Here is a 24,633-nt window from a genome sequence, read left to right as displayed (position 1 = left end):
CTCTCATAGCAAGCATACTATTATTGATCACTAGTAGAAACAGTACCGACTGTGGTGTAGCATCAACATCGAGGATGGATTATACTGGCCTGTCGAGAGGACCTCCCGATACAGGTTTCTTCCCGACAGCCGTTGCCGGACCTCCAGCCGCTGGACCAGGACCATCTACGACTTCCTATGCAGCTCCTACCGTCGGTCACAAAGCCCCTGCGAAACGGGCCGCAGGGACCGGAAGAGGAAGAGGAGGCGGACGGGGTCGAGGTCGGGGTCGAGGTGCTCTCGCCGGACTAGGTCCAACGACGGGAAGGTTAGACGCTCCGTTGGCTTCCTCGAGCGTGGTTGGGCAACGTTCCACCCGGTCAGCCAATAGACCTCGTGTCGCGACGCTCAAGCTCAAGTTCAGCGACAAGGGAGAGGTGCAGAAAGTACAAGGAGGTCAGCTTACGAGTTTCCTGGGCAATTATTCGCGAGAGGCGGATTCGGATCCGGATGAACCGCTGGTGTTCGAGGAACAGTTCATACTGAGGGTCCCGGACAAGGTCGTCAGAGGGGACAAGGAGAAGGGAATCAAGGGCATCAAGACGCTGTTGGAGGAGAAGAAGGAGGTAAACAATGCGTTTTTCAAATTTAAAGGTCAGTCGCGACCTTCACAGCCAAGCCTTTCGCTCTACTGAAGCTAGCCAAAACGTCCCAGACACCCGCCGAGCAGTCTTCAATCACGGCGGCACCAACTACTCTGCCAAACTCGTCGACCTCCCTTGCATCATCGAAGCTCAAAAGACGCTCGACCGTAAACGTCTCTTCAAGGTGGCCGACATCTGCCAGATGCTTGTCGTCGACCCGGATCCGATCGACTCGGAAGATCAGGTCACGCAGGATCAGCTCGATCCGAGGGATTTCGTCTGGCCGCATGGTCTGACCCCGCCGTTGAGGCACGTGAGGGAGAGGAGGTGGAGAGTCCGGAGAAAGGGAGATCTGATCAAGGCGGAGGTGGATAGGCTGTTGGCAAAGGATAAAGAGGCCAAGCATTCGTCTTTCGGTAAGCGCTGCCGCAGGATGGGTTGACACCGGTTCGGCATTGAAACGATTATATCATCCGCTCGATAGACCTTCTCGAGCTGGACAAGCATCTCGACGACGAAGAAGCCTACGACGACGAGAACCCCGAAGGCTACCCATATCGCGAAGGAACGGCCGAAACCGAGCTCGGCCAAGAAACACCGGGAACCCCTTGGAGTCAAGGAGAAGGATTGGAAGAAAGTAGTATGATGGGCGACATGGACGATAGGACCGAGCTAGGGAGTGTAGATGGGGATATGGACATGGACCTCGAGGCTGCTTTGAACCGAGAGGAGGATGAGGGCGCCACCGATGAAGAGGACGAAGACGAGGAGGTAAGCCAAGGTTGACCATGGCAAGATGCTGTGATATCCAGCTCACAATCGATCTTTGCTCTTGCGCTAGGAGGGAGACGATGATGACGACGAGGCGGAAGAAGAGGAAGAAGACGAAGAGATTGTCGAATTGCGAGCCCAGCAACGTCTTTTAGAACAGGAAGCTTCTGCGCTCGAAGAGATGGTTTCCAAGAAGACGCAGGAAATGTTGAACGTCTCTGCAATGATCAGGGTCAGTTTCCATCCGCATCAACACAGGCAATGTTATCACCATTACTGATCTGCTAAAGATTCGCGTTGATCGGTAACAGATGCGTATTCAACGGGATGTTACCAAATACCAAGCTGACCTCGCTGCCAAAATCAAGGCTAGAGATGAAAATCAGAGCAAGATCGATGCCAAGGTGGAAGCAAAGGACAAGGCTAGGGAGGTCAAGGAGACTGAAAAGGAAGACGATTATGATGGGCTGTTCGGCGACGACGAGGAAGAAGAGGAGGAGGATGGGCAGGGCGAGGTGAGTTTCAGCGATATGACCGGGTCTTTGCTCCTACTAACGGGATGATGCTCGTTACGAAAGATCGGTCACGAAGAGGATGAAGACGACGAATGGGATCAAATCTTTGCCAACGAGGAAGGAGCAGCCACGAGTACACCAGGCAATACGGGCACGCCACGGGACAACGATCACGAGATGGAGGGCAGTTCCAGTATCGGTAATCGCGCTGCCATCTCGCTCAACTCGCCTGAACATCACGAGGACGATGGAGAAGACGACGAGGGCGATGAAGAGGACGAAGACGATGATGATGCGGAAGGAGAAGATGATGAGCATCTCCAGGATTCAGTCGACCCCGGAGCACCTGCGCCTTTCATACCCCCCATCGCACACCAACAACCCATACAGCCTCACGCTCCTGCGACTGGCGGATGGGGCTACGTAGAGTCCGATGAGGACGAAGATGACGACTAAGCTGACTTGTCAAGTAACAAGTAGTTACGATCTATAACGATTTATGCTCATTTTCCCACAAACCGAGAGATCTCAAGCCCATGTAACACGTAGAGAGGTTGAGCAGTAGGTCGTTCAGGACGCTGCTCGTACTCATGAAACGCAAGATGTATAAGACATGTTGTAATTCTGTCACCGAGCGATGATTGGATCCGAGGCAGTCGGAACAACGGACTCTAGCCTCCCAGCGCCAGATTCATATGGGAACAAGTCTAGATCGACAGCTACCACAGCACTTCTTATTGATGTCTAGAGCTACAGACAAGGGAAGGACGGGAGTCAGTTGTGAGGGACGGGATCCAGTTGCGAAGCGCAGTCCCCCCATTTTGTTCTGTTCTTACATTTCGAGTGTCGACCAAAGATCTTGCCGCACGTTGTCTTTTCGCATCGCCAATAGTACTGTCATTCGAAAAGAGATCAGCGGTCGAGCTGGCTCTATTCTTCGCGCTTGAGCGAACCTTGTATGCGATCTTGTAATTGTGCTTCGTCTGCAATGACCGACGAAGGGCAACCGAGCCATCGAGATCAGCCTCCGTAAGCATCGCATTGCAAGACTATCCCGACTCACGGTCACCACAATGTCGGGTCGATAGCGATTGACTTTGCTGCCCCAAGCCTTGAAGTTGGCACCATGAGGGTTCTTCAGATCTCCCGAGATGATCCAGGTGGCGACGTGACAGAGCTCATGAGCTAGCGTCCGGTTGAGGCGGTCTACGAACAGGAAGCATCGCGAAATATCAGCGCGGTATACCCGACACGAGACTGGCCGATACATCTGCTCACCCTCGTCGTCCAAGATCTTTTCGGCCAGCTCGATCCTAACCTGCGGCAACGTCTCGCCTGGCTGCAACCTCCGCCGATGCGCTCTCCCTGCCGTTGTCAACAATCTCGATGACCATTCGAGCGGGATCTCGGGCAGCCTGCCGAGAAAGACGTTCTCATTCAGCTCCTGGACGAGATTGTCGGCTAGTTGGTGCTTGATCTTGTTCCACTCTCGTTTGGCTTTCGCAGAGAGTACGGTCTTGATCGGCGAGGTAGACGGTCCCGAAATACGGTTCTCATCGTCGTCATCGTCATCGTCTGAAGAGAGAACGATGGGTCCCGCAGATCCAACTTGGCGCCGGTCCAACAGCTCGTCGTCAGACGAGACTTCTACCGGGTCTCGAAGGTGCAAATGCATATCCCGCCGTGAAGCGTCTGTCTCGTACTCGACCACGCTGTCATCGACGACGAAGTCCCGCAGACTTCCAGGTGTGTCGTAGCCTCCATCTTCGCCCTCGCTTGGTAGATCCCCGCGACTACTCTTGGCTTCGACGTCCACAAACAGCCGACGTTCTTTCCCCAGAGTTTTCTTTCCGATGATCCGACCGATGGGTCCTTTGTTCTCGCCGTCCGACGATGTTGACGGCGAAGATCCAAAATGTGGACGTACTTCCTCTTCTTCATCTGATGAATAGATGACTCTTCGCTTTGGTGCTATCCGCCTGTTTCGAGGCGAGTCTACCGACGAGACGGTCCTAATCGAGGAAGCGATCGTGATGGGAGAGCTGAACGCAGCGGGTGATGACGGTCCAGCAGGAGACTGCAAAGCAATCGCTTCGAGTGGTGCTCGAGGTTTCTCATCCTTCGGTAGGATACGAAAGGAGAAAGCTTGTGGCTTTTTGGGCGTTCTACGTATCGAGCTGATCTCGTCGAAATCAAGTATCTGGATCGGGTTTTCGGCGTTCCCAGCTTGACGTGATTCGTCGTCGTGCAGAGCGAGACCCTTGAGCCTAGCGAGAGCGGCATCGACGTCGGCAATTGTGTTGGGCATTTTCACTTTACTATGTCATGCCGATCTTGTCTCTCCTGGATGACGAGTACGAGTAAAGATCATGGATGATAGATGGGCCTGGGATCAAACGAGGACGAAGCGGATGATGGCCGAAGTAGCAGTTGTTGTTGTTGTGATTCGGAAGCAAAATCGGAAGCAAATAGACCGCTTAGGTAGGCGACTTGCGAGTGATTACAAGCGTGATGATCGACGGGTCCCTCTTGTCGACGATAGGGAAAGCTGTTCAGTTGCATGCATGGTACGGGTATATAGAGTATAACAGATAATCGATCGTCATTCTCGTCTGTGAGCGTATTTACATGGTGTCGTAAACTGCGAGCCGGGATATCCACGGAAACGGGGAAGGGTTACAGCCTGTTTTCTTCGATCGTTACTCCTAAGCGGGACCACGGGGTCGGATCGACCGTCGATTAGTGTCCCGAGAAAAAGAGGAAAGGGCAAGGTCGTGACATGTGGGTGCGTGAAGGTACGGCGTCCTCGTTCAGGAAGCAGCGGGCTGGGCCTCAGAGTCTTCCGTGACAGCCGAGGGCTCGGGGCTCCCTTCGCCGGGCGAGTCACCCTGTTCACCACCTTGAGATGGAGAAGCCCCCTCAGCTCGCGCGGATCGAGGAACGAGACCGAAGTGGCTACAAGGATAGAGATTTAGTGATCAGAACGTCTGTAATGATCCTGGATACAACGAAAGACATACTGTAATTTGGGTGGGTTGGCACACCTGTCCTTGCCGTACGAGATCTTGAAGTTGTTGTACTCGGGATTCGCCCGGATTCGCTCGATCGCCTTGGTAGCGTTGCTCACAGTGCAGCTAAACATGATAAGAGTCAGTGGTGATTATTCAGGAGAACTATTTCGCGCCAGATACGGGAGATCAACTTACAAGTTGACAAATGCAGCCTTTTTAGGGGGCAGGAAGTTGATCTGCTCGATCTCTGTGTTGTGTCGCAGACGTGGTAAGCATGACTGCTCGACTGACGACCGGATCCGAGAACATACCTCCAAACTCGCCAAAGTCCTGCCTCAGCTTTGCCTCGTTGAACTTTTCGAAATCGTCGACAGATCCGATATAGACATTCCTCGTAGCTCCCGAAGTGATGTTGGCCATGACGGCTGGACTGAGATTGCTCACGGATCGACCCCAGCTGATCTTGACCTTGGTGTTGTGAATCATCAATCCATGGCCGGTTGCTTGTTGGTAAAAGCTGGCAGCTGCGTTGGGATCCGCAAAGGTAACGAACTGACGATTGAAGACGATCTCGTCAGTCGGAATCGATTGAGTGCATCTGATCAAAAGCTACTCACCGCGTAATGCTTTTCCTTTAGGTATCTCAGCTGTGCGACCAGTCCACCCCGAATGGCATCGAATACGTCCGATGCTTCGGCCTCTTCGGGTATGCTACCGATGTAGATGCATCGGTTTGACATGGTCTGATTGTAAGGGTCTTGGTTCTCAAACCCGCCTTGACGAGGTACCGGGCTATGGAATGTGCTGCTATACAGCGTGGCAGGCGACAGCGGGTTGAAGGCTTGGAAAGGCGCTCCGGGCATTCCGAGCGTGTGACCCAGCGCAGCCGCGGCTTGTTGCTGAGCGAGCTGGACGGCAGCTTGTTGGGCTCGGGGCACGTAGGCGCATCGGTCCTGGCGGATGCGAGTTGCAGCGGGTCAGCTAGGTCATGCAGAAGGGACCACGTGAGCCGAAGGTACCTTGCCATATCCGACCCTCTTTCCTTGCCAGGCCTGTTCGTTAGGCAGGGAAGAGACGACCTGCAAATGGGTCTCGAAACATCAGCAAAACGCGTTCGAGCTGATCACTCCGAAATCTCGTATATCCACCTTCATGGCCGCCCCGATGCTGAGGAAGTGAACAAACCCGATCCCCTTGTCACGGACGATCTTGACCTGGTCGATCGGTCCGAATCGACAAAGGTCATCCCTCAGCTCGCTCTCCGTCAACGAATCGTCCAATCCACCGAGGTAGACGTTCCTCGTTGCCTTAGCCAAGGCGATCGCCTGGACCACCTGAGATGGGACAGTGGAAGGTTTGCCCCAACCGATCTTGAGCTCTTGACCGTGCAAGGTGAGCTTCTTGACAGTAGCGTCGGCATGAAAAGCGGCGGCGGTAGCTCCATCGAGGAAGGAGATGAAGACGCAGGATTTTTCCGGCAACAACCGAACGGATTCGACAGGTCCGAAACGGACGAGATTCATCAGCTCGTCGACCGAGGCGTCTATTGTGCAAGTCTCTGTCAGAGACAATTCTGCGAACGGAAAGATCGAGCAAGAGCACTCACCTGGAGGAAGGTTCCCAACGTAAACGGTCCGTCCAGTCGTGTTTCCAGCGGCTGCGGCAGCAGCGGCAGCAGCAGCCGGGCCGTAATTGCCCGTCATCTGGCGAGTCGATTCGAATCAGCATTGTCGCGCTACCAAGTATCTAGTGCCGACCCGCGACACACCTGAGCGGGGTCCATCTGGCCGTTAGCAAGGGTCCCTGGCAATCTTCCGGGCTGCAACAATGTCGTCATTTCAGCGCACCCATGTCATCGTGATGCGTAGCTCAAATACTCACCATGCCATTGACACCCGGAACCTTGCCATTCATACCGATGTGGCTGTACGGGTAGACCCCCGTCGTCGGACCCGGACCTGTACTCATCCTCCCTCGCCTCATCGGCCCGCCCCCGTTCATAGCCCCCATCCCGTTCATACCGTATCCTCCACCGAGGTTGCTGTTCATCCCCGCCTGCTGTTGTTGCTGCTGCTGTTGCGGCGGCGGCATGTTATTCCCGTTCAACTGCATTCCCGCAAACCCTTGCATGACCTGATTGAGGTCGTTCGTCCGTCCATTACTCATGTAGCCTCCGGGACCCATCATACCTCCCGGACCGACTTTGGAAGGGTCAATAGGTCCATTGGGCAGCATCTCATTGCTGGTACCATTAGGATTACCGTTGACGTTGACATTGTTCGCAGCCGCAATCTGGTTGACCAACGCGACCGGATTGGAATCACCACCTTGGGCTTGGTTGGCCGCTTGAGCCTGGATGAGCTCGAGCGTAGCGGCTCCTCCGAGGGATTGAGAGGGTCGACGACCGTGACCGGGGTTCACGTGGCTAACGCTACGTCGGTGGGACAGGGTAGGGTCGTTTTGAGCCGTGAGGTCGACGGACTGACGAGCTCGCATGACGTCCATGGTAGAGCGGAAGGGTGTGATGGAGTATCGAATGCCTTGCTCTGTAACGAACCTGGTCCCAAGAATGTATGTGAGTCAGTGATGATTTCGATGGAGATCAAAGTGGTTCACCAGCATCAACGCACTGCGATTGAGCTGTCGATCGACTTACAGCTGTTTAAACTGCCACTAGCTGATCGTCTCGGTGATCCTGGTATTCGAAATGCAGCAAGCAGACCTAACCTGTTCCGAGGTCGATCGATTGGTCGATTCGAGCTGGAAACGTCGTATATATACTCCCCTGGAGCTGTGCAAAACCGAAACTGCGTGACACGGAGACTGATCTGTGGGATTTCGTGACGGGGCCGTAATGCAAGTGATGTCGAGCTTGACACGATGCGTAGGTTGCTTGAAGTATGGTGTCGTTTGTGTTGCTATGACTCCAAGAGTCAGACTTTTGATGAAGATGAGGTCGAGGGAGTGGGAGGGATGCGAGCCAATGAGACTGGGTCGGGTTGCTTTTATAGTAGTCGGTGGTGACGACGACCGAGGAGAGGTACTGCAGGGCCAAAGTGCTCTCTCGCTGGACGCTGGATGGAATGATCATCACACATCGGATGCGTTTCCTCGAACCGCACCCTTTACGGCATCGCCTCGGCGACGAGCCGTTCATGCCCCTCCCTCTCTCCTTACGATCCCGACAAGCTTCGCTAACATCGGACTAACATGGCAAGATCGTCCATCTCTAGCGGATATTTACATCGTCGTCGTCAATCATGTGAAACCTCCAAACGTTGATAATCCACCTCGTCGGCCTGCACTCCTGGTCTGCCTTTCTATCTTGTGAACTGTAGAGAAGCGACAACGGCGGGGATCAGCAATCCACCGAAGCCATATCTGCAAGACCCGAACTCACCTGGATATCGTCAATACGAAGGATGAGTGCTACCGTCTCGGTCGCTAGCTCGATAGCGCTCGTTGAGACCAACAAGGGCTGCAAGACGTTTTCCTCGAGAATGTTCGAGATCAAGCCCTGCAGTAAAGTCGTCGAGTCAGTCGATGCAACCCAACACGACACAATAGGCATTGAGCCGCGTATTCCTATCTCTTCTCACCTTCCTAACGTTGATTCCAGCGTTCTTCTCGCCCAGAGCATGCCTGTTTCGCAACTCGGTAACGATAGCGATCGGGTTCAAACCGGCGTTCTCGGCGAGCGTAGTCGGGATGACTTCGAGCGCTTCAGCAAACGCTTGGAAACAATACGCCTCTTTGCCTCGCAGCGTCTGGCCGTATTGGGTGAGCAAGCGCGAAACATGAATCTCGGGAGCCCCGCCTCCGGCGATCAAGGCTCTGCATACATAGGAAAGAGACTAGGCGTGAGTAATTATCGAATATCCAAGAGCAATCGCACGGTACTAACCTCTTCTTGACCAAACACCTTACGACACATAGAGCGTCGTGCAAACTCCTCTCGCTCTCCTCAAGCACCAATCCGTTGGCACCGGTACAGATGATACTGATCGTCTTCCCTGGATTCTTGACTCCGGTCACCTTGACCACCTTTGCACCATCGTTCTTGGTCTGAGCCTCTTCGACCAGGTCGGCGTAACCCAACTTGTCCTCGGTGAATCCATCGATATCGGCGATAGGTTTGCATCCGGTCGACTTGGAGATGAATTCGATCTCGTCCCGCTCGACGTCCTTGATGACCATGATCTTGAGTTTGGCGAGGAAGTGCAGGGAGAGCTCGTTGACAGCGTCTCGGAGGATGGATTTCTGGATCAACAAGACGTTGCAGCCAGTCTTCTTGATCTTCTTGCACAGGGTCAAGAGGTATTGACGTTCTTCCTTCAAGATCTTGTCCATCTGTCGGTAGTCGTTTACGACGATTTGGTTGTCCATCTGCAGGAACAATTCAGGAGAAATATCAGCCGGAAGTGCTATATCGTTTACATGCCGCGAGCTGGCAACCTACGTCCGGCTTGGGAGAGCTCAACTGGAACTGAATCAACCCGATCTTGGCTTTTTCGATCCGGTTGGGACCACCGGCACTGCTAACGACGGTCTGGTTCAACGCCAGTCCGTCGATCAGTTCAGTGTCATCGATGGTGCCTCCAACCTTTTTCACGATCCTGATATCACGCAAGTCGACGTTCGACGCCTCGGGTGTGACGAGCCGAGATACGGCTTGTACGGCGATGGGAGCGAGGACTGAAGAGTATTGAGAGACAATCTTCGAATTCAAACTCGTGCTCGCTGCTCGGAGCAAGTTCTCCTTGTCGTCCAAGTTGACCGGGGTGGACATTTCAGTGAGGTATTCGACAGCTTTGGCAGCGGCCTTTTGGAAGGACTGAGCGATGATGGTAGGGTGGATGCCTACGTGTATGCCCAGCCAAGCGATATCAATCAGACGAGGGCAGCGGATAAGTGCACAGACTAAACATGCTTGACACTCACCCTGCGACAAGACCTTTTCGGCAGCAGCCAATAAACTGCCAGCGAGAACTACAACCGAGGTGGTACCGTCTCCCGCCTCGATGTCCTGTGCAGCCGACAGCTCGACAAGCTATAGAGAGAAGACCGCAGGAGTGAGCCCGTCGAACAACTGAAATTGCATCGTTCTGCGGTGCGTACCATTCGGGCAGCAGGGTGCAATACAGCCATGTGCTTCAAGATGGTAGCTCCGTCGTTTGTGATGACCACCTCTCCGTTTCCGGTTTGGATCTATAGCATTTGGTTTCGATATCAGCTTGTCACCATCAATATCCGTCCCGCTGTGACCGTACCATCTTGTCCATTCCCTTGGGTCCCAAAGACGTCCGTACTGCATCGGCAACGGCTGTGATTATGCAAGGTATACCATCAGGACATGGAGGAAGAAGATGGAACACGCTTGGCTACTCACCCTTGGCAGCGTTCATGTTGGACAATCGGACCTCCATGGGCTTCCCCTACAGGAATAGCATACACCGCATATTACTACAATGCTCTCTATGATACGGCATCACCAACCGTCGACACTCACCTTGTCCGTAAAGTTGCTTTCCGATCCCCCTGGGTTAATGCTAGGTCCTGCCATCGTGTCTCGTTCCTTTTGTTTTGTTTTGTTTTCGTAGAGGCGTCAAGTCGTGAATTCCGGTCTAAAAGTAGCTTATCTCTATAACCTTTTACTGAAATGAGTTCAGATCGATGCGATTTCAAGACTTTGGCGAGGTCTGGATGTATATAAACCTGGTATGCCTGGTATCATGATCAACCTCGATGGATGTTGCGAGCGAGATATATGGGTCATCACGGACATAGCAATGTTGATCGATGTCCGAGACAGCCATCGGATGATAATATGCTTCCGGTCCGACACCGGTGGTCGAAAGGGTCGGGTTCGTCATATCAATGGATCAATGGAGATATGGAGTCGACCGTGACCTGTCCACCGTCAATTGATCCAACCAGGTGGTCCGACACACACAGATCGCTCGCTCGTTCGATTCGTGGTCGTATAATTTTGCTCTACACACTCAGAATGAACAGAGTCAGTCGTGTTAAAATCCAGCTCTCATCCACGATATATGACTGATCGCCTTTCATCGCCTCATATCTAGATCTTTGGTAGCAACAAGGCCAAGCCCAAGCCGAACCTCTCGGACGCTATCAATTCGGTAAGCAGAGGCTATCTCTAGTCCTCGATATATCGCAGTTTCATGCTCACTCGGACGTCCGACATAGACCGATACGAGGATAGGCAACATCGAGGTCAAGATCAAAAAGCTGGATGGCGAATTGTCCGTGTTCAAGACGCAGATGTCCAAGATGAAAGCAGGTCCAGGCAAGGTAGATCAGTATTCGCTCGGTCAGACTATCGGGACCTACTGATCCTGGTTCCGGTTCCGGTTTGGTAGACGGCCGTGACACAGCGGGCTATGAGGGTGTTGCAGCAGAAGAAGATGTACGAGGGGCAACTCGCACAGCTTACCCAGCAATCGTTCAACATGGAGCAAGCCCAGATGACGACCGAGAATCTGAAGAACACTGTAAGCACTCGGAATCGATGAGGGAGGCGGCTGATATACCGAAGCTGACAATTGGTTGGATTCCCGGTAGATGGCGACGGTCAGCGCAATGGAAATCGCCAACAAGGAGATGAAAAAGCAGTACAAGAATATCGACATTGACAAGATCGAAGTCCGTCTTTGCTTTTATACACATTCCAAGATATCTTCCTGATGACGCTCTCCTCGCTCTACAGAATATTCACTATGATATGGAAGACCTGATCGATCAGGCCAATGAGATCCAAGAAACTCTGGGTCGGACGTATGGCGTGCCCGACGAGGTGGACGAGGCGGATCTCGAAGCGGGTGAGTCTATCCTATCGGTCGCGATCGGCTTGTATCCTCTCTGACGACCTGCTGTTTGGTTTGCAGAACTCGAAGCCTTGGGAGAAGACTTCGGAGAGGAAGAGGAGATCCCGAGTTATCTTCGAGACAGCACCGCTCTACCAGACTTTGTCGACGAGGCACCGGTTCCTGCACAATCAGTGAGCTCTGCTCCTACTCTCGTAAGCGATTCCCATGCTGACGGTTCTCGTGTATGGTAGAATACACCCCAGGCAGAGGTGGCTAGGTAGCGACGCCGTTTCTTCTTCTAGCATACTGTAGTGATAACATTCCGAGGGAACTCTGCGTTTCTTCTCTAAGTTGTATGATTAGTGTACTTCCCGTCTGCTATACCGTATTATGCATCACATGGCCTTCCGGGTCGATTGCGATTGATTAGTCGTGACTGAGGCGCAAGAAATCGAATCAGGGCTGTCCGCGCCTGGTTGACAACGTCTCACGCATTGCGTAGTCGCTCTTTGTATGTTTGATAAGTCCCAAGCATTTTCTGGCATATGGACTTCTACTTCTAGTTCGTACAGGTCGAACGAAACATAGTTCACACTCGCATCTTCACTTGACTTGCTTAGTCTTGTCCTTAAACATAGCCTTGAGCTTCAGGTGAATAGCGGAGTTGGTCCTGCCTTTGTCCTTGAACTGACGACGAAATCAGGCTAGTCACAGGACGTCTGAAGGCCACAACTGCTGTCAAGGGCCAATCGTTACTTACATGAGGAAGGGAGGAGAATTGTGCTGCGTTGCTTTTTGCAAGTTCATAGATCGCGCCCCACAATATGTCCATGTCCTCTAGACAAGGATGACACAACAATGAGTAAGAATGGTTCAGTATCTCATTCTTTATGGGTTTCGGCATACCATCAGTCCAAGGGTTCACAGTGCCCCGCTTCTTCGGAGAGCTGGGAGTGGCGTCGTCCGATTCCTGTTCAGAACAGTCAAGCTTTATCATCGTGAGCAACTGGCGGAGACAACCTCGTAGAATCATGGATCATGTGCCTGCTCGACTGACCAATTCCCGCTTCGCTGGCATTTTCTTTCGTGTGTGATTCGGGTTTGCTTGAGGCAAAAACGGGTTGCAGTATCTTGATCGATATCTTGATGAAGCCTGTCGAATAGCGATGTAGTCGATATTGTCCGCTTCTTGGTGGCTATATATGCTTCGCAGAGACGTCTCAGGCTTCTCATCCTGTCGATTGGCTATCGGAAGCTCTGGGTACTCTTTGTCATGTGTTCTCTTGATTGGAAATCAACAACAAGTCGAACAAAGGACCCTGTAGATCCCCTGCATCGGTCATGGAAATCGATCTGCCCGAACAAAACGAAAGGACCCCCAGATCGAGGATTCTGCAAATCTCCACCGGGCCAGCATCCGCCTCAAGTGACTTCTCAATCTGAATCTACGAAGTCAAAGAAGAATATATAAGAACGCCAGCCTGGCGATTCCCCTCGGTCAAGTTCTCAATTATTCCACAGCAAATCCACTCGTTCAATCTAGATAATTTTACAAGATGCCAAAGAGAAAGAATGTACGTCATACAAGTATCTCGCTCCCGATCTCAGCAGTGCTGCTACATGATACTGATGTTACATCAATTATTGTCTTCTCCAGGCCGAAGAAGACGAACAGCTCGTCAAGGTCGAAGCGGGCATAAAGGCGGAATCGCCGCCGGCCAAAAAGCGCGCCTACGTGAAGAGAGCGGAGGGGAAGAAGGGTACAGCCGTACCGTGGAGCGATGGTAAGCCCGTTTTTGTTCGAGAGAGAAAACAAGCGTAGCTGAGATTTGCAGTCTGGTTGCGCACAGCGGAGGTGACTGCGGTATGGAGAGGAGTATACGACATCATCAAGAAGGGACATGTTCCCGAACTCGCCAAGATTCCCGAGGTCTGTCTTTCAAGTAATATTCGATGTAGGCTATACTGATACACAAATTTATATGGCAAACAGCTACAAGCTACCGGTAGAACTGCTTCGAGATTGCACAACAAGCTTGACGCAATTTTCAAGGACCTCATCAAGTAACGCTTGCGAATGGGAGAATTCCAGCGTCGTGAGTGATTCTCGTCTGATTCTCAGATAGCCCTCGCACACGTAGACTGACGGTGCGATAGAACAGATCGAACAGCCGAACGGATCGACGACTTCACGCACAAGAAAGTCCCGCGGGAGCGGATTGACGTTTCACTGAATCGAGTGAGACGTGAACTTATTGTCCGGTAGCTGGTAGATAAAATACTTGTTCTCAATATGGGATCTTTTCGAAACCGTATATGCCATGGGCTATGTTCACCATGATGTATAAGAAAGCAGAACTCGTCGTTCGCGTCGAAGACGAGCAAGATGGAAAAGCAGGCAACCACGGGGGCTCTGCTCACAGCGGCCGAGCGCTACTGCATCTCGCGTTAATGCTGAAACTGCGTCCCGATTTGCTCACGAATCGAGATAGGGGAGGAGGTCACTTGAACAATACTGATGGCTGTGTACTGCGCACTGTAAGACCTGTTCGACCAGGTCTTCGATATCCAACCGAAAGAACGTCATCGCAGGCATCGAAACTAAGTCTTTGTTCTCCGATCTGAAAATCGGTGTTGACTGTTGAGGGGGGGGGGAGGTGGTCAGCGAAATTAGCAAATCGCAGCCTTGCGCCGTTATTGACTTGGTTCACCAGGTCTCCAGTATCGTCGGAGACAAGAGCAAATAGTCATCGCTGGAGACAGAGTCAGTGATTCCGAGAGGGAACTTCGGTCGCCGCGGGCAAGCGAACTGAGGAGATCGCTCAAGATCAAAGAAAAGATCGTCGGATCGTCGCGCACCTCACAAGGACAAAAGGCATAAAGCCGATTCGTGATGGCTCCGGAAGACGACGCGGTATATAGACTCGCAACCTGTGATATGGCAGTCCGGTAACCTTCCTGTACCAAGAGTTCGCAAAAACTTCGTTCACCATAGTTTTTCTGGAATACTCGTTCTAAACATGCCTAAACGACAGAGTGTAGGTGGATTCGTGCACAGCGCATTGCGACAAATTCAACCAGCTAAAAGCTTAGAAAGCGACAGGACGAAGAAAATCCGGGCGTAAAGACGGAAGGCGTAGATCTCGCTCCGCCTTTGAAGAAGCAAAAAACAGCTGGTGCAAATTCGGGTCGACCAAAAGCGGCCAAGAAAGTTTGGGAAGAAGGTGAGCCCCGGAAACACAGAAACACATCCGCCCCACGCTGAAGGGATATCATTGCGGCGCAGAGGAAATGACGGCGCTTTGGAAGGCGATATACGGCTTGGTCAAGGAGAATATCCCTGGCCTTATGCAGAACCCCGAGGTGAGTAGGTCACCGATTCGCTGCGGATCATATCCCGTATATCCCGGTCGCACCGCTCAGACGTCGATTTGATCGCGCAGATGAAACCGTTCGGTCGGAGCAGTGCCAATTTGCACTGCAAGGTCGATCAGGTCTTTGCCTCGCTTACTGGAAAGAAACGATAGGGCAGCTCCATGTGTTGGCAGGAAATGATTTGTGAATTTCCAAAATCCTTGGCTGGGAATTGAGAAACTTGATTTACGAAATCGATATTTCCGTATCCTCGCCGCGACCGTGGTATACGCATACGCTATTAGACATACAACCCGAGATCCGAAACTCTCATACCCATTCTCACCATCTAGACGAGTTTAAAAGCTCTCATCCCCCGTGTAACCGCTCGTCCTGCTCGACTCGTTCCTCGAGTTCTGATCCCGCTCGTCAAGTTCCCGTTGTTTACGATCCTCCTCCATCTTGCGTTGTTCCTCTGCTGCTTCTTGATCCGTAATCAGAGCCCAGACCGAGGCTTTGAACTGTAGTACGAAGGGATTATCGGGAAAGACATTCTGTCAGAGCTGAGAGACGATGGTCGGGTACCAGTCGGCGGACTTACCAAGGTCAAGACCAGTCCCATCTTCTTTTCTAGCACTCGCAAGTCTTCCAGAAGCTTGTCATTGGGGTTATCTGCAGTATCCCTGGCCAAAGCGTCCACCTATGTAACAAACGGAGAGAGATGGATTGAGCTCGAAGTATCCAGGCTGATGGGTAGAACCCTTGCGGGAGGAATCAAACGAGACCTACCCGTCGGATCGCTTTAGCCAGCTTGGCATACTCCCACAACACCTCTGCTTCTAAATCGGAGCATTCCGCATGACCAGCGCTGATCGCAAGCAGATATCAGTGAGGTCTCGAACACTTGATAACCGGATATGGAGAACCTACTACGGGTTGGTTGTCTCGATATCGTTTGTTGTCCTGCTGGCCATGTTCCTAACTCTCTTAAACGCGCAACGCTGTCTCGAGGTCAAGTTGTGGGACGAGCAGATTCGCTGTATCAATATGATAATACGCCTCTACTTAGAAGTGCTAGAGGCGATAGCTATGTATGGAAGGTAGTGTTCCAAGGTGAAGTGATGTTGAAGGCATATACGATACGACATGTTGTGACCGGTCTCGACCACTTTCTTCTGCCGATCATATCGATATCGTAAACAAGCTCGCGATCCTGAACAGCCCAGACCGCATTCTGGCTCGGATCAACTCCACCAACATACCACTCACGTCTGGAAACCGACACAGACCATTCAGCAATAGCTTTGAAGTGTGCTTGATCCTTGACGCAGTCTCTCGCTTGATAGTCGAAGCAGCGACTGTCACAATCGCCGTCATGGACGTGGATATGACGGCTTCGGCCCCGAGCCCGGCTCTCAACTTGAACATCATCCGGATCAAGAGAAAGGCCACCGAAGCACCGTTGACTTCGCTCGGTCAGTCGTTAAGGCTCTACGAAGCTTGTGAAACTGTTATCTCAGACTTTATTACTCGACGTCTTGTCATAAACCTCAGTCGTTCAAGAGGGGGAGAGAGCCGCCAAACGTCTTCGAGACGACGGACCGCTCTCGCCGGCCGCTACGAACAACGGTTCTGGCCATGGTATTTTCAGGCTGGCCCAGACCGTAGGACACGAGTGGTCTGCCAAGGCTGCAGAGGAGGCTGCCTTGAGAGTGAGCTATCCCATGGACTCTCCGTCTATTCGTTCGCTGATATCAACGCTGCTCGATCCATGATTCGCCAGGAAACCATTCAAAAACTGATGGCCGAGCAAAAAGCTCAGTTCCTGTCTCAATCACCTCTTGAGCAGTCTACCGTACAGCCAAGTCTATCTGCGCTTGACTCGACTGATACGCTCAAATCCCCCGTGACCGAGACTATCCCCCAAGAGAGACGGTATCGAGTGATCAAGCCTGCTCATTCTCAAGGACGGAAAGCCGGACCGGGAAGCAGGTTCGGAGCGAAAGCTGCGCAGATGTGAGTTCTCTATTTTTCTTGCAGTCAGGACTACCCTCTAACTTCACACATCTACATGACGATAGCATTGCGAAACCTCGACAGGACTTCCGACTGATCGATGCTCAGCTCGAGTCTACAACACCCGCTTCAGTTGAGCCTGTTAGGCGTAGGGCTCTCTCCCCGAGACCACCAAAGGTCCGCACGGAGGGGGAGGATGAGTACCTCAGCAAGAGATCTTTGAAGAGCTCGCAAGCCGTACCAAGCAAAGAATTGGAGCTGGATGACGAGATGAAGGAGATGGAAAAGTTCTTGCCTATGTTGACAGAATCCCTTGGTCGTAAGCATGATCATCTTTCTCGCAATGTCGAGGGAATTCATCTAACGACGCTAACACGAACGATAGTCGCTGATCGCTCGGAATTGGCTGCTGGTCCGAGTCGTGACCGCCAGCCTGCAAAACCCATATCGGTACCATCCCGCAACATCCCACCTGCCAGCTTGTCCTCTTCTCAGATCTCGATCCAAACAAACACTGCTGCAGAAGAGGACGGTGACTGGGTGTACGACCTGTATTACCGAGAGCCGACCGATCTGAGCACGCTGCCGCAAGGCGCGAATGGGGTCGATGCGGGACTAGGACCGTTCGGTGATGGGGTGATGGTGGGAGCTTTGGCTGGTCTGGACGAGCTGCTGGATGATGAGGAAGACCCTGGGAGCGATACTGAGGAAGGAGACGAAGCGGACGAGGACTCAAATGGTGCGTGTCTGGATATCGCCTTGTGTTGATAAGAGAGCTAATGCCGGTGACTATTACAGAGGAAAACTTTTATCGGAACGAGTATCCAGATGAAGAATCGCCTTCGCCGTCCTCCTCGCCCGAGTTGTTCACCCATTTTAGCATGCGGGCGCAGAATGCACGAAACGCACGCGTCGTCAATGGCAAGGAGCGTTGGAATACATACGAGGCCGGCGAATACTATGGCAATGGGGACGATGACGAAGCTCAAGATAGCGAGGAAGAGGAAAAGAGAATGCCAGACTGGAGAGTCAACATGACTAGGCTACAACGAAAATTGCGCGGAGAGGAAAGAGAACGAGACCGACGTCTCGCTGGATTGAGGAAAGTACCCGTTAAAGGCGAAGCGAGGGGGTCAGACGATGAAGATGAAGATGAGGACGGACTAGAAGACATGAGCGATCTCGATGATGACGAGTAGCCATGGATTGCCACTGTATCTATACATCAGCCTTCCCAATCACAACATATCTTCCAGTATCTTGCGTTCAGCCTCCGTCACCCTCCGATCCCGCAATCCTCCCTCGGTGCTGCATGATGATCAAGTTGATCTCACAACATGTTTTCCAACATCTCGCGTTCAGCCTCCAATCCCGCAATCCTCCCTCGGTACTGCATGATGGTGAAGTTGATCTGAACAATGCGGGCTTGCGCGGTCGAAGTCGAGCTGGGCACCGGGAGGGCTGTAATCGCAGTCGAGGCAGCGACAGCGACAGGGGCGACAGGGACAGGCGCAGTCGAAGTCGGGCTGATAACCGGAATAGACGTCGTCGGCGAAGTCGAGGCGGCGACAGCGACAGGGGCGACAGGGACAGGCGCCATCGAAGTCGAGCTGAGAACCGGGAAAGACGTCGTCGAAGTCGAGGCGGCGGGGACAGGCGCAGTGAAAGTCGAGCTGAGAACCGGGATAGACGTCGTCGAAGTCGAGGCGGCGACGGAGGTCTCTGAAACAGGGGCGTCGGACGCGGTCCTCTTGCTCTTGGCCAAAGGTCTCTCCGTCTGGGCGCTCTGCGAACTCGTCTCTCGGACCCGTTTCATCTTGACCGATTCCTTCTTCTTGTCAAGCACGTTTGACATTCGGTGGGTCAAGTCGCTGAGCGTCCCCATCACCCTCGAAGACTTCGACACAGCAGGCGATGCCGAGGAAGTCGACGCCTTGGGTGCAGACGCCTTGAAGCAGTCGGTCGCCATGATGTCCTTGCGTGAATACGACCTGAAGGAGCCGACGGCCTCAGGCGAGCCGAAGACCTTTTCGACAGGCTTAGGCTCTTCTTTGATCTCGAACCGATTCTTGTATCCGCCCTGTACAGTGAGGTTCGCGCCCAGATGAAACACGTTTGTTAGTGATTTGCTAAGGCGCGTGCTCCATCTACCTACCTGTATTAAGAGGGACTTGACCTGCTCCCGTCGCTTCCTCTGGAATTCCGTGAGACCAATTACTCTCGCGCCGCTATCACTACAGATCCCTAGGAATCTGATCACGACGTTGTATTTCGTCTTCTCCACCTTCCCGAACTTGATAGGCAATGGAGTTGCGTATCGGGCAAACAGGTCCTGAATCTGCCCTAGTGCCGTATCCGCCATTGCGATCTCGACGTCATAGGTGATGTGCGGGTTGGGGTAGGGATAAGGGGCATACGCGAAGAATCCGTGGATGTTGCGATAGAAATACGCCTTGTTCTTGTCGGGGTTCGAGCCTGACGATGGTCGCTCAACATGTCAGTTGGGCTCTGTCGAGCAACAGAGCAGCGGATCCGGAATGAGAATCCTTACCGGACAGGACTACGTGGGGCACTACGCCTCTCCATTCCATCCCCTCAATCCTCAGATCAATCTTGTGCCGGGACTTGTATTCATACTGGACGTCACGACATAGCTGAGCAGCAATGTTCTTGTGTTCCTGAGACCCAAATGCCCACTTCCTGTATGATTGGGTCAGCATCGTCATGGGCATGGGCTCAGCTCCGAGCGAGCTATTCGCGGACAATATCATCCTATGGACTGACCCCATCACCTTATTGAAGGCCACCCTAATCGCGGGCGAGGTGATCTTCAAGTGCGCCGCCGAATCTCCTTCAAACAGCTCGACAGCCCGAGGTTCCATAGTGGACTGTTTCGTTTATTGTGTATATTTCATATCCGTGTCAAAACGTCGATTTGAATGCATATCGAGATCACGAGTAGTTGTTACACAAACAACGTTCGTACGTTGTGCTCGACGGCCTTCTCGTTCGTTCGACTTGTGCGCTTCGATCTCGCGCTTCCTCGTGGTGTCCCCATCCTCCACCGCTCGCTCGCTCTCCCTGTGTGTGTGTGTGTCTGCGTGGTGCGTGGTTGGCTTGTTAGGACGTTTGTAATTCGCTTTCTCACGGCTGCGTGCTCACTGACTGACTGACTGACTCGACTTTTCACGTAATCAGGTCCCTAAGCTACCGACCCTTCCCCTCCCCCCTCTCTCCCTCTCTCTCTCAATCTCTCTCTCATACCCATCATCAAAACGAACTTGACCCCTTCAAAGGTATCAACTCCCTCGTACGTGCCCTTCTCTCGGACGACTTACAGGCATCACCATTTCACCAACGAACATGATGGAACGCTAAGTCTTGCTTTCCTAGCATCTTTTCCCTTTTTGACGTCCGATGATCACTGGTTCGATCCTTTTTTGCTCGACACGCAGATCATCATCCCGGGAGCGACAGACCTGGCCAGAGCGGGGATACTGACGCCCTCTCCAAGAGAAGGTGCCCGTCCGCAAGGAGTGAAGTGTGCCTTTGATGACGTAGACGAATGTCGGCGATTTCCTGCCCGAGATCGCACCCGTTTCGACGTTTGTGAGCTTTCGATGACGGTCCGAGATCACGCCCCACCTCGAACCGGTCAAGCGACAACGATACACTGGTGCACGGATTCGAAACCCTTCGAAGGGCGTAGAAGACCTAGGCAGGAGGGACCGACTTCGATCCCAAGAAAGTGCCGGTTCGCCTTTGTGCGCTTTCGATGACGGACTCGAATGTTGGCAGCCCGATCCTCGACCGCGATTGATACCCGTCCTTGTACGCCTGATCACCGTGCAGGGAGTGCAGCGTGTTGTCCAACCGGGGGGGAGGTGCCTCGGTGCGCACGAGGTGAAATCGATGAATGCGTCACCTGGATCGTAGCGGACAGCGAGGCATACGCCTCACACGAAGCAAGCTCGTCCTACTCGCGAAGCCGAACCCGCCTAGCGAACGGTGACCTCGCGTCGAGATTACGGACAGGCCTGCGAGGCATGCCTCTTCAGCGAGATGCGAGTCATTCCCAATGTATCTTACAATAAGGGACGCGTAGTCGGCCGCATCTCAACCTCAAAGGAACCCGCCGTAGCGGACAACAGGAGGACCCCAATCCAAGAAGAACGCCTGAGAATCGGTTCACCGTTGTTGAGTCTAGTTTTTCGTCGTCTTGTCTTCTTGTTATTTCTGTTGCTCATCCCGGTCTTTCCCTCTTTCGTTGCAGTATCGCAACATCGAGGATCGTTCAAGGTCGAATCGGAGTCGAATCAGGTCGGGGGTTCACCGAGATTGCATCAGCTCGAAGGTAGGTCCCGAAACCCAGCCTCGGTCGAGACTATCGATAACACGGAGTACTGATTGCCTTCATGTGCTCGTGTAAAGCATAGCTTGAGACAGCCAGGTCGCCATCGAATCACGACCCCCCAAAGTCACATTCATGAAGTGAGTTACTACCGCATTCCGACAATGTCGATTTTTTTTTGGCTTGAACCGATTTTGACGATCATGTGTCGTAATCCTTCGTAGAGCGCCAGTTGCGACCCAACAGACGCAACACCGTTCAAGACCCTGAGTCTTGTTTGGAAATTGGTTCACCTTCTGGTTGTAGGTTGGGGCCATCCGAACGTGCCATGGAGCCGATGTCTTGCAGAAAACTGACTTCCTTCTATTGCATGCTCTTTCACGTAGCGACTCGTCGACCGATGGAGCAACCGGACACTACCTATCGGACCAAAAGTCACTGTTGCAACCTCATGTTCGGACTGTGAGTCTCGACCGTTTGCGCCGGTTGTGATGCCGAAAGTTGGCAGTGACTGACTCGCTTGCATCGCATGCCCACTCTTTCGTAAAGCAAGGCGTGCCACCCGCCACCCAACTCATGCCCATGCGATACTACCGCTGGACCAACATTGTTCTACACGGAGTCTTGGTATGTTGGCATTGTCGAGTCCTGATCTCCATTTTCATGGCGAGTAGCCAACCAGCCGTAATCCTCTCGCGACTCCACTAGATTCGAACTCATCAGGCCCGGGAGGATAGGGGAGGCATACGTCGATGGTTTCCCGGGCTCCATCGATTTTTCTGTGCGCTTTTCTTTATATACTTTTGCTCTTGTATCCGACCATGGTAGCTTGCATCATCACCGTCTTGACTGTCCGAGTTATTCAAGTGCATCGTTTGCAGATCGCCTTCCGTGTTCATGACGTCGCCGTTACGTCCGCAGGTTCCAAATCGATCACTTCGAATTTCTTCACGCGCGGCCATGCTTGTCCCCGCTAGGACTGAACAGATGCGCCCGATGGACGCAACCCACGACTCTCCTCTTGTTCTGTGCTCTAGGGTAATTGTTGCTTTCTATTGCTGCTGTCGATGATCTTGTCCAAGTCAAAGGGCTTTCTGGTGCAGGGCGATCCGATCCGAGGTGGATCCACCGCACGGGCCTCCTCGTCGATGATCAGGTACCGATCGTTGTCGCTTAGAGAGTTGAAGCGATCCAGCATTTCATCAACAGGAAACGGGCAATGTTTGATGGTTGAGATGCTGGTAGCAGAAAACGAACCGGTGTTGAAAGTGCTGTCGTATCTATAGTATATAGTAGAGAGATCTGTAGAGATAGTAGAATTGATCCACGTATGCCTTTCTTCCAAGCGCTTCTTGCCGCTTTAGGAAAGCGAAAAGATGACTGGCGGCGAAATAGGGGTCGCTGACAGAGGCGCGTACCGCGGATCAGCGAGCACGAGGGTGAACCGCTTGGACTTCGGGTCTTGCATTAGGAATATGTGAAGCCGGTGCGGTCAGTCTCTTGAGCCGATTCCCCCCGTCATAGAAAATCAAAGACATAAAGATTGGGTTTGAACGGTGAATGAGGTTTTCTACTATTTATTGGAAGTCCTTTCGCCTTCGAGGGATGCGCGTGGGATTTCGCTCAAGTCTGTAGGCACCCACAAAGTAAACAAATGTCACTTTTTTAAACAGCGTAAAAGTCATTTAAAAAAATGATCATGGACGTGACATCCATCGCTGTGGCCTGTGACCACAGAGATATCATCTCACAACCTCTCATCTCAGTGAGCTTTTGCGTCAGCAAATCTGTCAGATGGAGGACTATGATGAGAGAACGCAATCACGATACCCAACGATTCCTTCCTCGGCATGATAGCATGGCGCTTTTCTGCGCTCCCGAACCGCATGAGAGCGATGTTATCACCTTTGTCTAATAGAGAGTCTAGATTCAGGAGGATCTTTCACGAGCTCAAGTGGGTGAGACGATGATGATGGTAATTGGAGGCGATATCGCAAGACCATAGGTTCGATATATGAACAGATTCAGGCGCGGGTGGACAATAGTGCTGAAGGTGCGAGTCTCGCCCAAGTCCGTTAGGGACGACCCGTCCATACTGCCGACCGCTCGGAACGCCTGCTCAAATCCCGACGGCTCTGTTAGCTGTTGGGCGTAAACCTGTGTGAATATCAGGCGAACCAATAGGCCTCACTGCCTCGCTTAGCATGGAAGTCGAGTGCCGCAGGAGCTTCCAGCATGATCGGATGCTTATTTCGGACCGGGTTTCTTTCCCGGTCCAAGATAAGCCTCCGCAGGGAGACCCCCTGGGCCATTTCCATCGACGGGTTCTCGAAAGCTCGTACGATGGAGCAGAACATCGAAAGTCAAAGCAGCGGCGTTGCTTCCTTGTCCTGGAACAGACAAGGGAACATGTAGAATCTGCTCGGTCGGATTGCAAAACGCGGTTGGTTGGTATGGAACGGAATCTCTTCCGCATCGTCCTTTGCGCATCAGATTCGTCCTTGGCGCCGCACCAGGCGGAAAGACGAGGGAGACATTTGATAGAGTTTATCGAATTTCAGCGATCCCGGCGTCGCGTGGTCTGCCAATCCCCCGACGGTGCGCTTCCGGCCAGGCCCGGGGCGTGGAAAGGGGAGGGGGGGGGTTTGTAACTGAGACCGCCATCGGGACCGTCCCGCGTGGGCAGAACAAGGGTGAAGACCGAACGATGCGAAATGATTTGTTCGGTTGACTTCGGTTGTTCGGTGTGGAGCCCAGATGTCGAAACGGAATGCTGTAGAGGAAGTGGTCGGTCTGGATCGTGCTCGCCCTCTATCTCGAGTCGCTCGCTGGGCGGTTGTATCGTGTCTCTACTCGTCCAAACGGGACTCGCCCTGGATCTATCGATGAGCTGGACTTTTGTTGATGCGAGATCATTTCGATCACATTTTTGGGTTTGTAACCCGATCCACCCCACGGGCGGACGGTATCACACGCGCGTCAGACAAAGAAAGGGGAGGGCAAGGGGGGAGGGGCGAATGATGATGATGATCATTCGAAACTCGCCGTCCCCTCCTCCTCGAGCCTCCTCACACCTTGCCGTCGGGATTGATTGAGAGATCTGGGGGAGGAGAGCGAGAGAGAGACACGGCGAGACGTGTTCTTGATGTGATGTGATGCGGT

At 52.8% G+C, this 24,633-nt stretch overlaps 10 protein-coding genes across 10 annotated transcripts; 4 read left to right on the top strand and 6 right to left on the bottom strand.

Annotated features, from left to right (window-relative positions):
- Positions 1-15: 15 nt before the first annotated feature.
- Positions 16-2,553, top strand: HD553DRAFT_31464 (TAFII55 protein conserved region-domain-containing protein). The gene is made up of 6 exons (XM_046180378.1): positions 16-633; positions 695-1,039; positions 1,108-1,394; positions 1,465-1,626; positions 1,706-1,909; positions 1,973-2,553. The coding sequence occupies exons 1-6, from the start codon at positions 75-77 to the stop codon at positions 2,363-2,365; spliced, it is 1,950 nt and encodes a 649-aa protein (XP_046036544.1). The 5' UTR covers positions 16-74; the 3' UTR covers positions 2,366-2,553.
- Positions 2,554-2,683: 130 nt separating this feature from the next.
- On the bottom strand, positions 2,684-3,584 carry HD553DRAFT_272112 (SprT-like family-domain-containing protein; the record flags this gene model as incomplete). Its single annotated transcript, XM_046177745.1, has 4 exons — positions 2,684-2,803; positions 2,863-2,892; positions 2,973-3,115; positions 3,188-3,584. 4 exons carry the CDS (start codon positions 3,582-3,584, stop codon positions 2,684-2,686), a joined length of 690 nt encoding a protein of 229 aa, XP_046036543.1.
- A 1,296-nt stretch (positions 3,585-4,880) lies between these two features.
- On the bottom strand, positions 4,881-6,623 carry HD553DRAFT_272392 (uncharacterized protein; the record flags this gene model as incomplete). The annotated part of the gene is made up of 7 exons (XM_046177758.1): positions 4,881-5,043; positions 5,116-5,167; positions 5,232-5,472; positions 5,538-5,873; positions 5,940-5,999; positions 6,069-6,463; positions 6,527-6,623. 7 exons carry the CDS (start codon positions 6,621-6,623, stop codon positions 4,881-4,883), a joined length of 1,344 nt encoding a protein of 447 aa, XP_046036542.1.
- A 1,317-nt stretch (positions 6,624-7,940) lies between these two features.
- Positions 7,941-10,625, bottom strand: HD553DRAFT_311391 (chaperonin Cpn60/TCP-1 family). Its single transcript, XM_046179967.1, has 10 exons — positions 10,430-10,625; positions 10,310-10,355; positions 10,191-10,243; positions 10,039-10,128; positions 9,862-9,970; positions 9,380-9,780; positions 8,825-9,306; positions 8,520-8,754; positions 8,321-8,437; positions 7,941-8,252 (listed from the first exon to the last, which is right to left on the bottom strand). Exons 1-10 carry the CDS (start codon positions 10,481-10,483, stop codon positions 8,241-8,243), a joined length of 1,599 nt encoding a protein of 532 aa, XP_046036541.1. The 5' UTR covers positions 10,484-10,625; the 3' UTR covers positions 7,941-8,240.
- Positions 10,626-10,927: 302 nt separating this feature from the next.
- HD553DRAFT_342151 (Snf7 family) lies at positions 10,928-12,031 on the top strand (the record flags this gene model as incomplete). Its single annotated transcript, XM_046182717.1, has 8 exons — positions 10,928-10,936; positions 11,007-11,063; positions 11,131-11,235; positions 11,304-11,435; positions 11,506-11,586; positions 11,651-11,762; positions 11,829-11,941; positions 12,002-12,031. The coding sequence occupies 8 exons, from the start codon at positions 10,928-10,930 to the stop codon at positions 12,029-12,031; spliced, it is 639 nt and encodes a 212-aa protein (XP_046036540.1).
- Positions 12,032-14,770: 2,739 nt separating this feature from the next.
- Positions 14,771-15,277, top strand: HD553DRAFT_342148 (uncharacterized protein; the record flags this gene model as incomplete). The annotated part of the gene is made up of 4 exons (XM_046182716.1): positions 14,771-14,788; positions 14,854-14,974; positions 15,037-15,113; positions 15,194-15,277. The coding sequence occupies 4 exons, from the start codon at positions 14,771-14,773 to the stop codon at positions 15,275-15,277; spliced, it is 300 nt and encodes a 99-aa protein (XP_046036539.1).
- A 186-nt stretch (positions 15,278-15,463) lies between these two features.
- HD553DRAFT_342147 (DASH complex subunit Dad3-domain-containing protein) lies at positions 15,464-16,078 on the bottom strand (the record flags this gene model as incomplete). The annotated part of the gene is made up of 4 exons (XM_046182715.1): positions 15,464-15,625; positions 15,706-15,804; positions 15,894-15,972; positions 16,035-16,078. The coding sequence occupies 4 exons, from the start codon at positions 16,076-16,078 to the stop codon at positions 15,464-15,466; spliced, it is 384 nt and encodes a 127-aa protein (XP_046036538.1).
- A 214-nt stretch (positions 16,079-16,292) lies between these two features.
- On the top strand, positions 16,293-18,385 carry HD553DRAFT_31279 (uncharacterized protein). The gene is made up of 6 exons (XM_046180139.1): positions 16,293-16,579; positions 16,659-16,816; positions 16,888-17,120; positions 17,186-17,439; positions 17,506-17,859; positions 17,919-18,385. The coding sequence occupies exons 1-6, from the start codon at positions 16,480-16,482 to the stop codon at positions 18,317-18,319; spliced, it is 1,500 nt and encodes a 499-aa protein (XP_046036537.1). The 5' UTR covers positions 16,293-16,479; the 3' UTR covers positions 18,320-18,385.
- HD553DRAFT_31335 (uncharacterized protein) lies at positions 18,170-20,495 on the bottom strand. The gene is made up of 4 exons (XM_046180222.1): positions 20,299-20,495; positions 19,905-20,217; positions 19,672-19,820; positions 18,170-19,595 (listed from the first exon to the last, which is right to left on the bottom strand). Exons 2-4 carry the CDS (start codon positions 20,000-20,002, stop codon positions 18,451-18,453), a joined length of 1,392 nt encoding a protein of 463 aa, XP_046036536.1. The 5' UTR covers positions 20,003-20,217; positions 20,299-20,495; the 3' UTR covers positions 18,170-18,450.
- A 2,685-nt stretch (positions 20,496-23,180) lies between these two features.
- HD553DRAFT_31254 (uncharacterized protein) lies at positions 23,181-24,095 on the bottom strand. Its single transcript, XM_046180106.1, has 2 exons — positions 23,663-24,095; positions 23,181-23,586 (listed from the first exon to the last, which is right to left on the bottom strand). The coding sequence occupies exons 1-2, from the start codon at positions 23,945-23,947 to the stop codon at positions 23,422-23,424; spliced, it is 450 nt and encodes a 149-aa protein (XP_046036535.1). The 5' UTR covers positions 23,948-24,095; the 3' UTR covers positions 23,181-23,421.
- Between the last annotated feature and the right edge of the window lie 538 nt (positions 24,096-24,633).

The sequence above is a fragment of the Filobasidium floriforme genome (assembly GCF_021052385.1).
Source record: "Filobasidium floriforme strain CBS 6241 chromosome Unknown HD553scaffold_11, whole genome shotgun sequence".
Taxonomy (NCBI): domain Eukaryota; kingdom Fungi; phylum Basidiomycota; class Tremellomycetes; order Filobasidiales; family Filobasidiaceae; genus Filobasidium; species Filobasidium floriforme.
The sequence above is the reverse complement of the archived record's forward strand: the minus strand, read 5'-3'. Positions and strand labels throughout refer to the sequence as shown.

Coding starts and splice junctions, on each gene's coding strand:
- HD553DRAFT_31335 (XM_046180222.1), bottom strand. CDS start 20,002: ATGGAACCTCGGGCTGTCGAGCTGTTTGAAGGAGATTCGGCGGCGCAC. Junction 19,821..19,904: donor GCCTTCAATAAGGTGATGGG/GTCAGTCCATAG, acceptor CCAATCATACAG/GAAGTGGGCATTTGGGTCTC. Junction 19,596..19,671: donor GCCCCACGTAGTCCTGTCCG/GTAAGGATTCTC, acceptor GACCATCGTCAG/GCTCGAACCCCGACAAGAAC.
- HD553DRAFT_31279 (XM_046180139.1), top strand. CDS start 16,480: ATGGACGTGGATATGACGGCTTCGGCCCCGAGCCCGGCTCTCAACTTG. Junction 16,580..16,658: donor AGCACCGTTGACTTCGCTCG/GTCAGTCGTTAA, acceptor CATAAACCTCAG/TCGTTCAAGAGGGGGAGAGA. Junction 17,121..17,185: donor GGAGCGAAAGCTGCGCAGAT/GTGAGTTCTCTA, acceptor ACATGACGATAG/CATTGCGAAACCTCGACAGG.
- HD553DRAFT_31254 (XM_046180106.1), bottom strand. CDS start 23,947: ATGCGGAAGAGATTCCGTTCCATACCAACCAACCGCGTTTTGCAATCC. Junction 23,587..23,662: donor CTTCCATGCTAAGCGAGGCA/GTGAGGCCTATT, acceptor GGATTTGAGCAG/GCGTTCCGAGCGGTCGGCAG.
- HD553DRAFT_31464 (XM_046180378.1), top strand. CDS start 75: ATGGATTATACTGGCCTGTCGAGAGGACCTCCCGATACAGGTTTCTTC. Junction 634..694: donor TGCGTTTTTCAAATTTAAAG/GTCAGTCGCGAC, acceptor AAAACGTCCCAG/ACACCCGCCGAGCAGTCTTC. Junction 1,627..1,705: donor ACGTCTCTGCAATGATCAGG/GTCAGTTTCCAT, acceptor GATCGGTAACAG/ATGCGTATTCAACGGGATGT.
- HD553DRAFT_311391 (XM_046179967.1), bottom strand. CDS start 10,483: ATGGCAGGACCTAGCATTAACCCAGGGGGATCGGAAAGCAACTTTACG. Junction 10,129..10,190: donor CCAAGGGAATGGACAAGATG/GTACGGTCACAG, acceptor CAAATGCTATAG/ATCCAAACCGGAAACGGAGA. Junction 9,971..10,038: donor TGCACCCTGCTGCCCGAATG/GTACGCACCGCA, acceptor TTCTCTCTATAG/CTTGTCGAGCTGTCGGCTGC.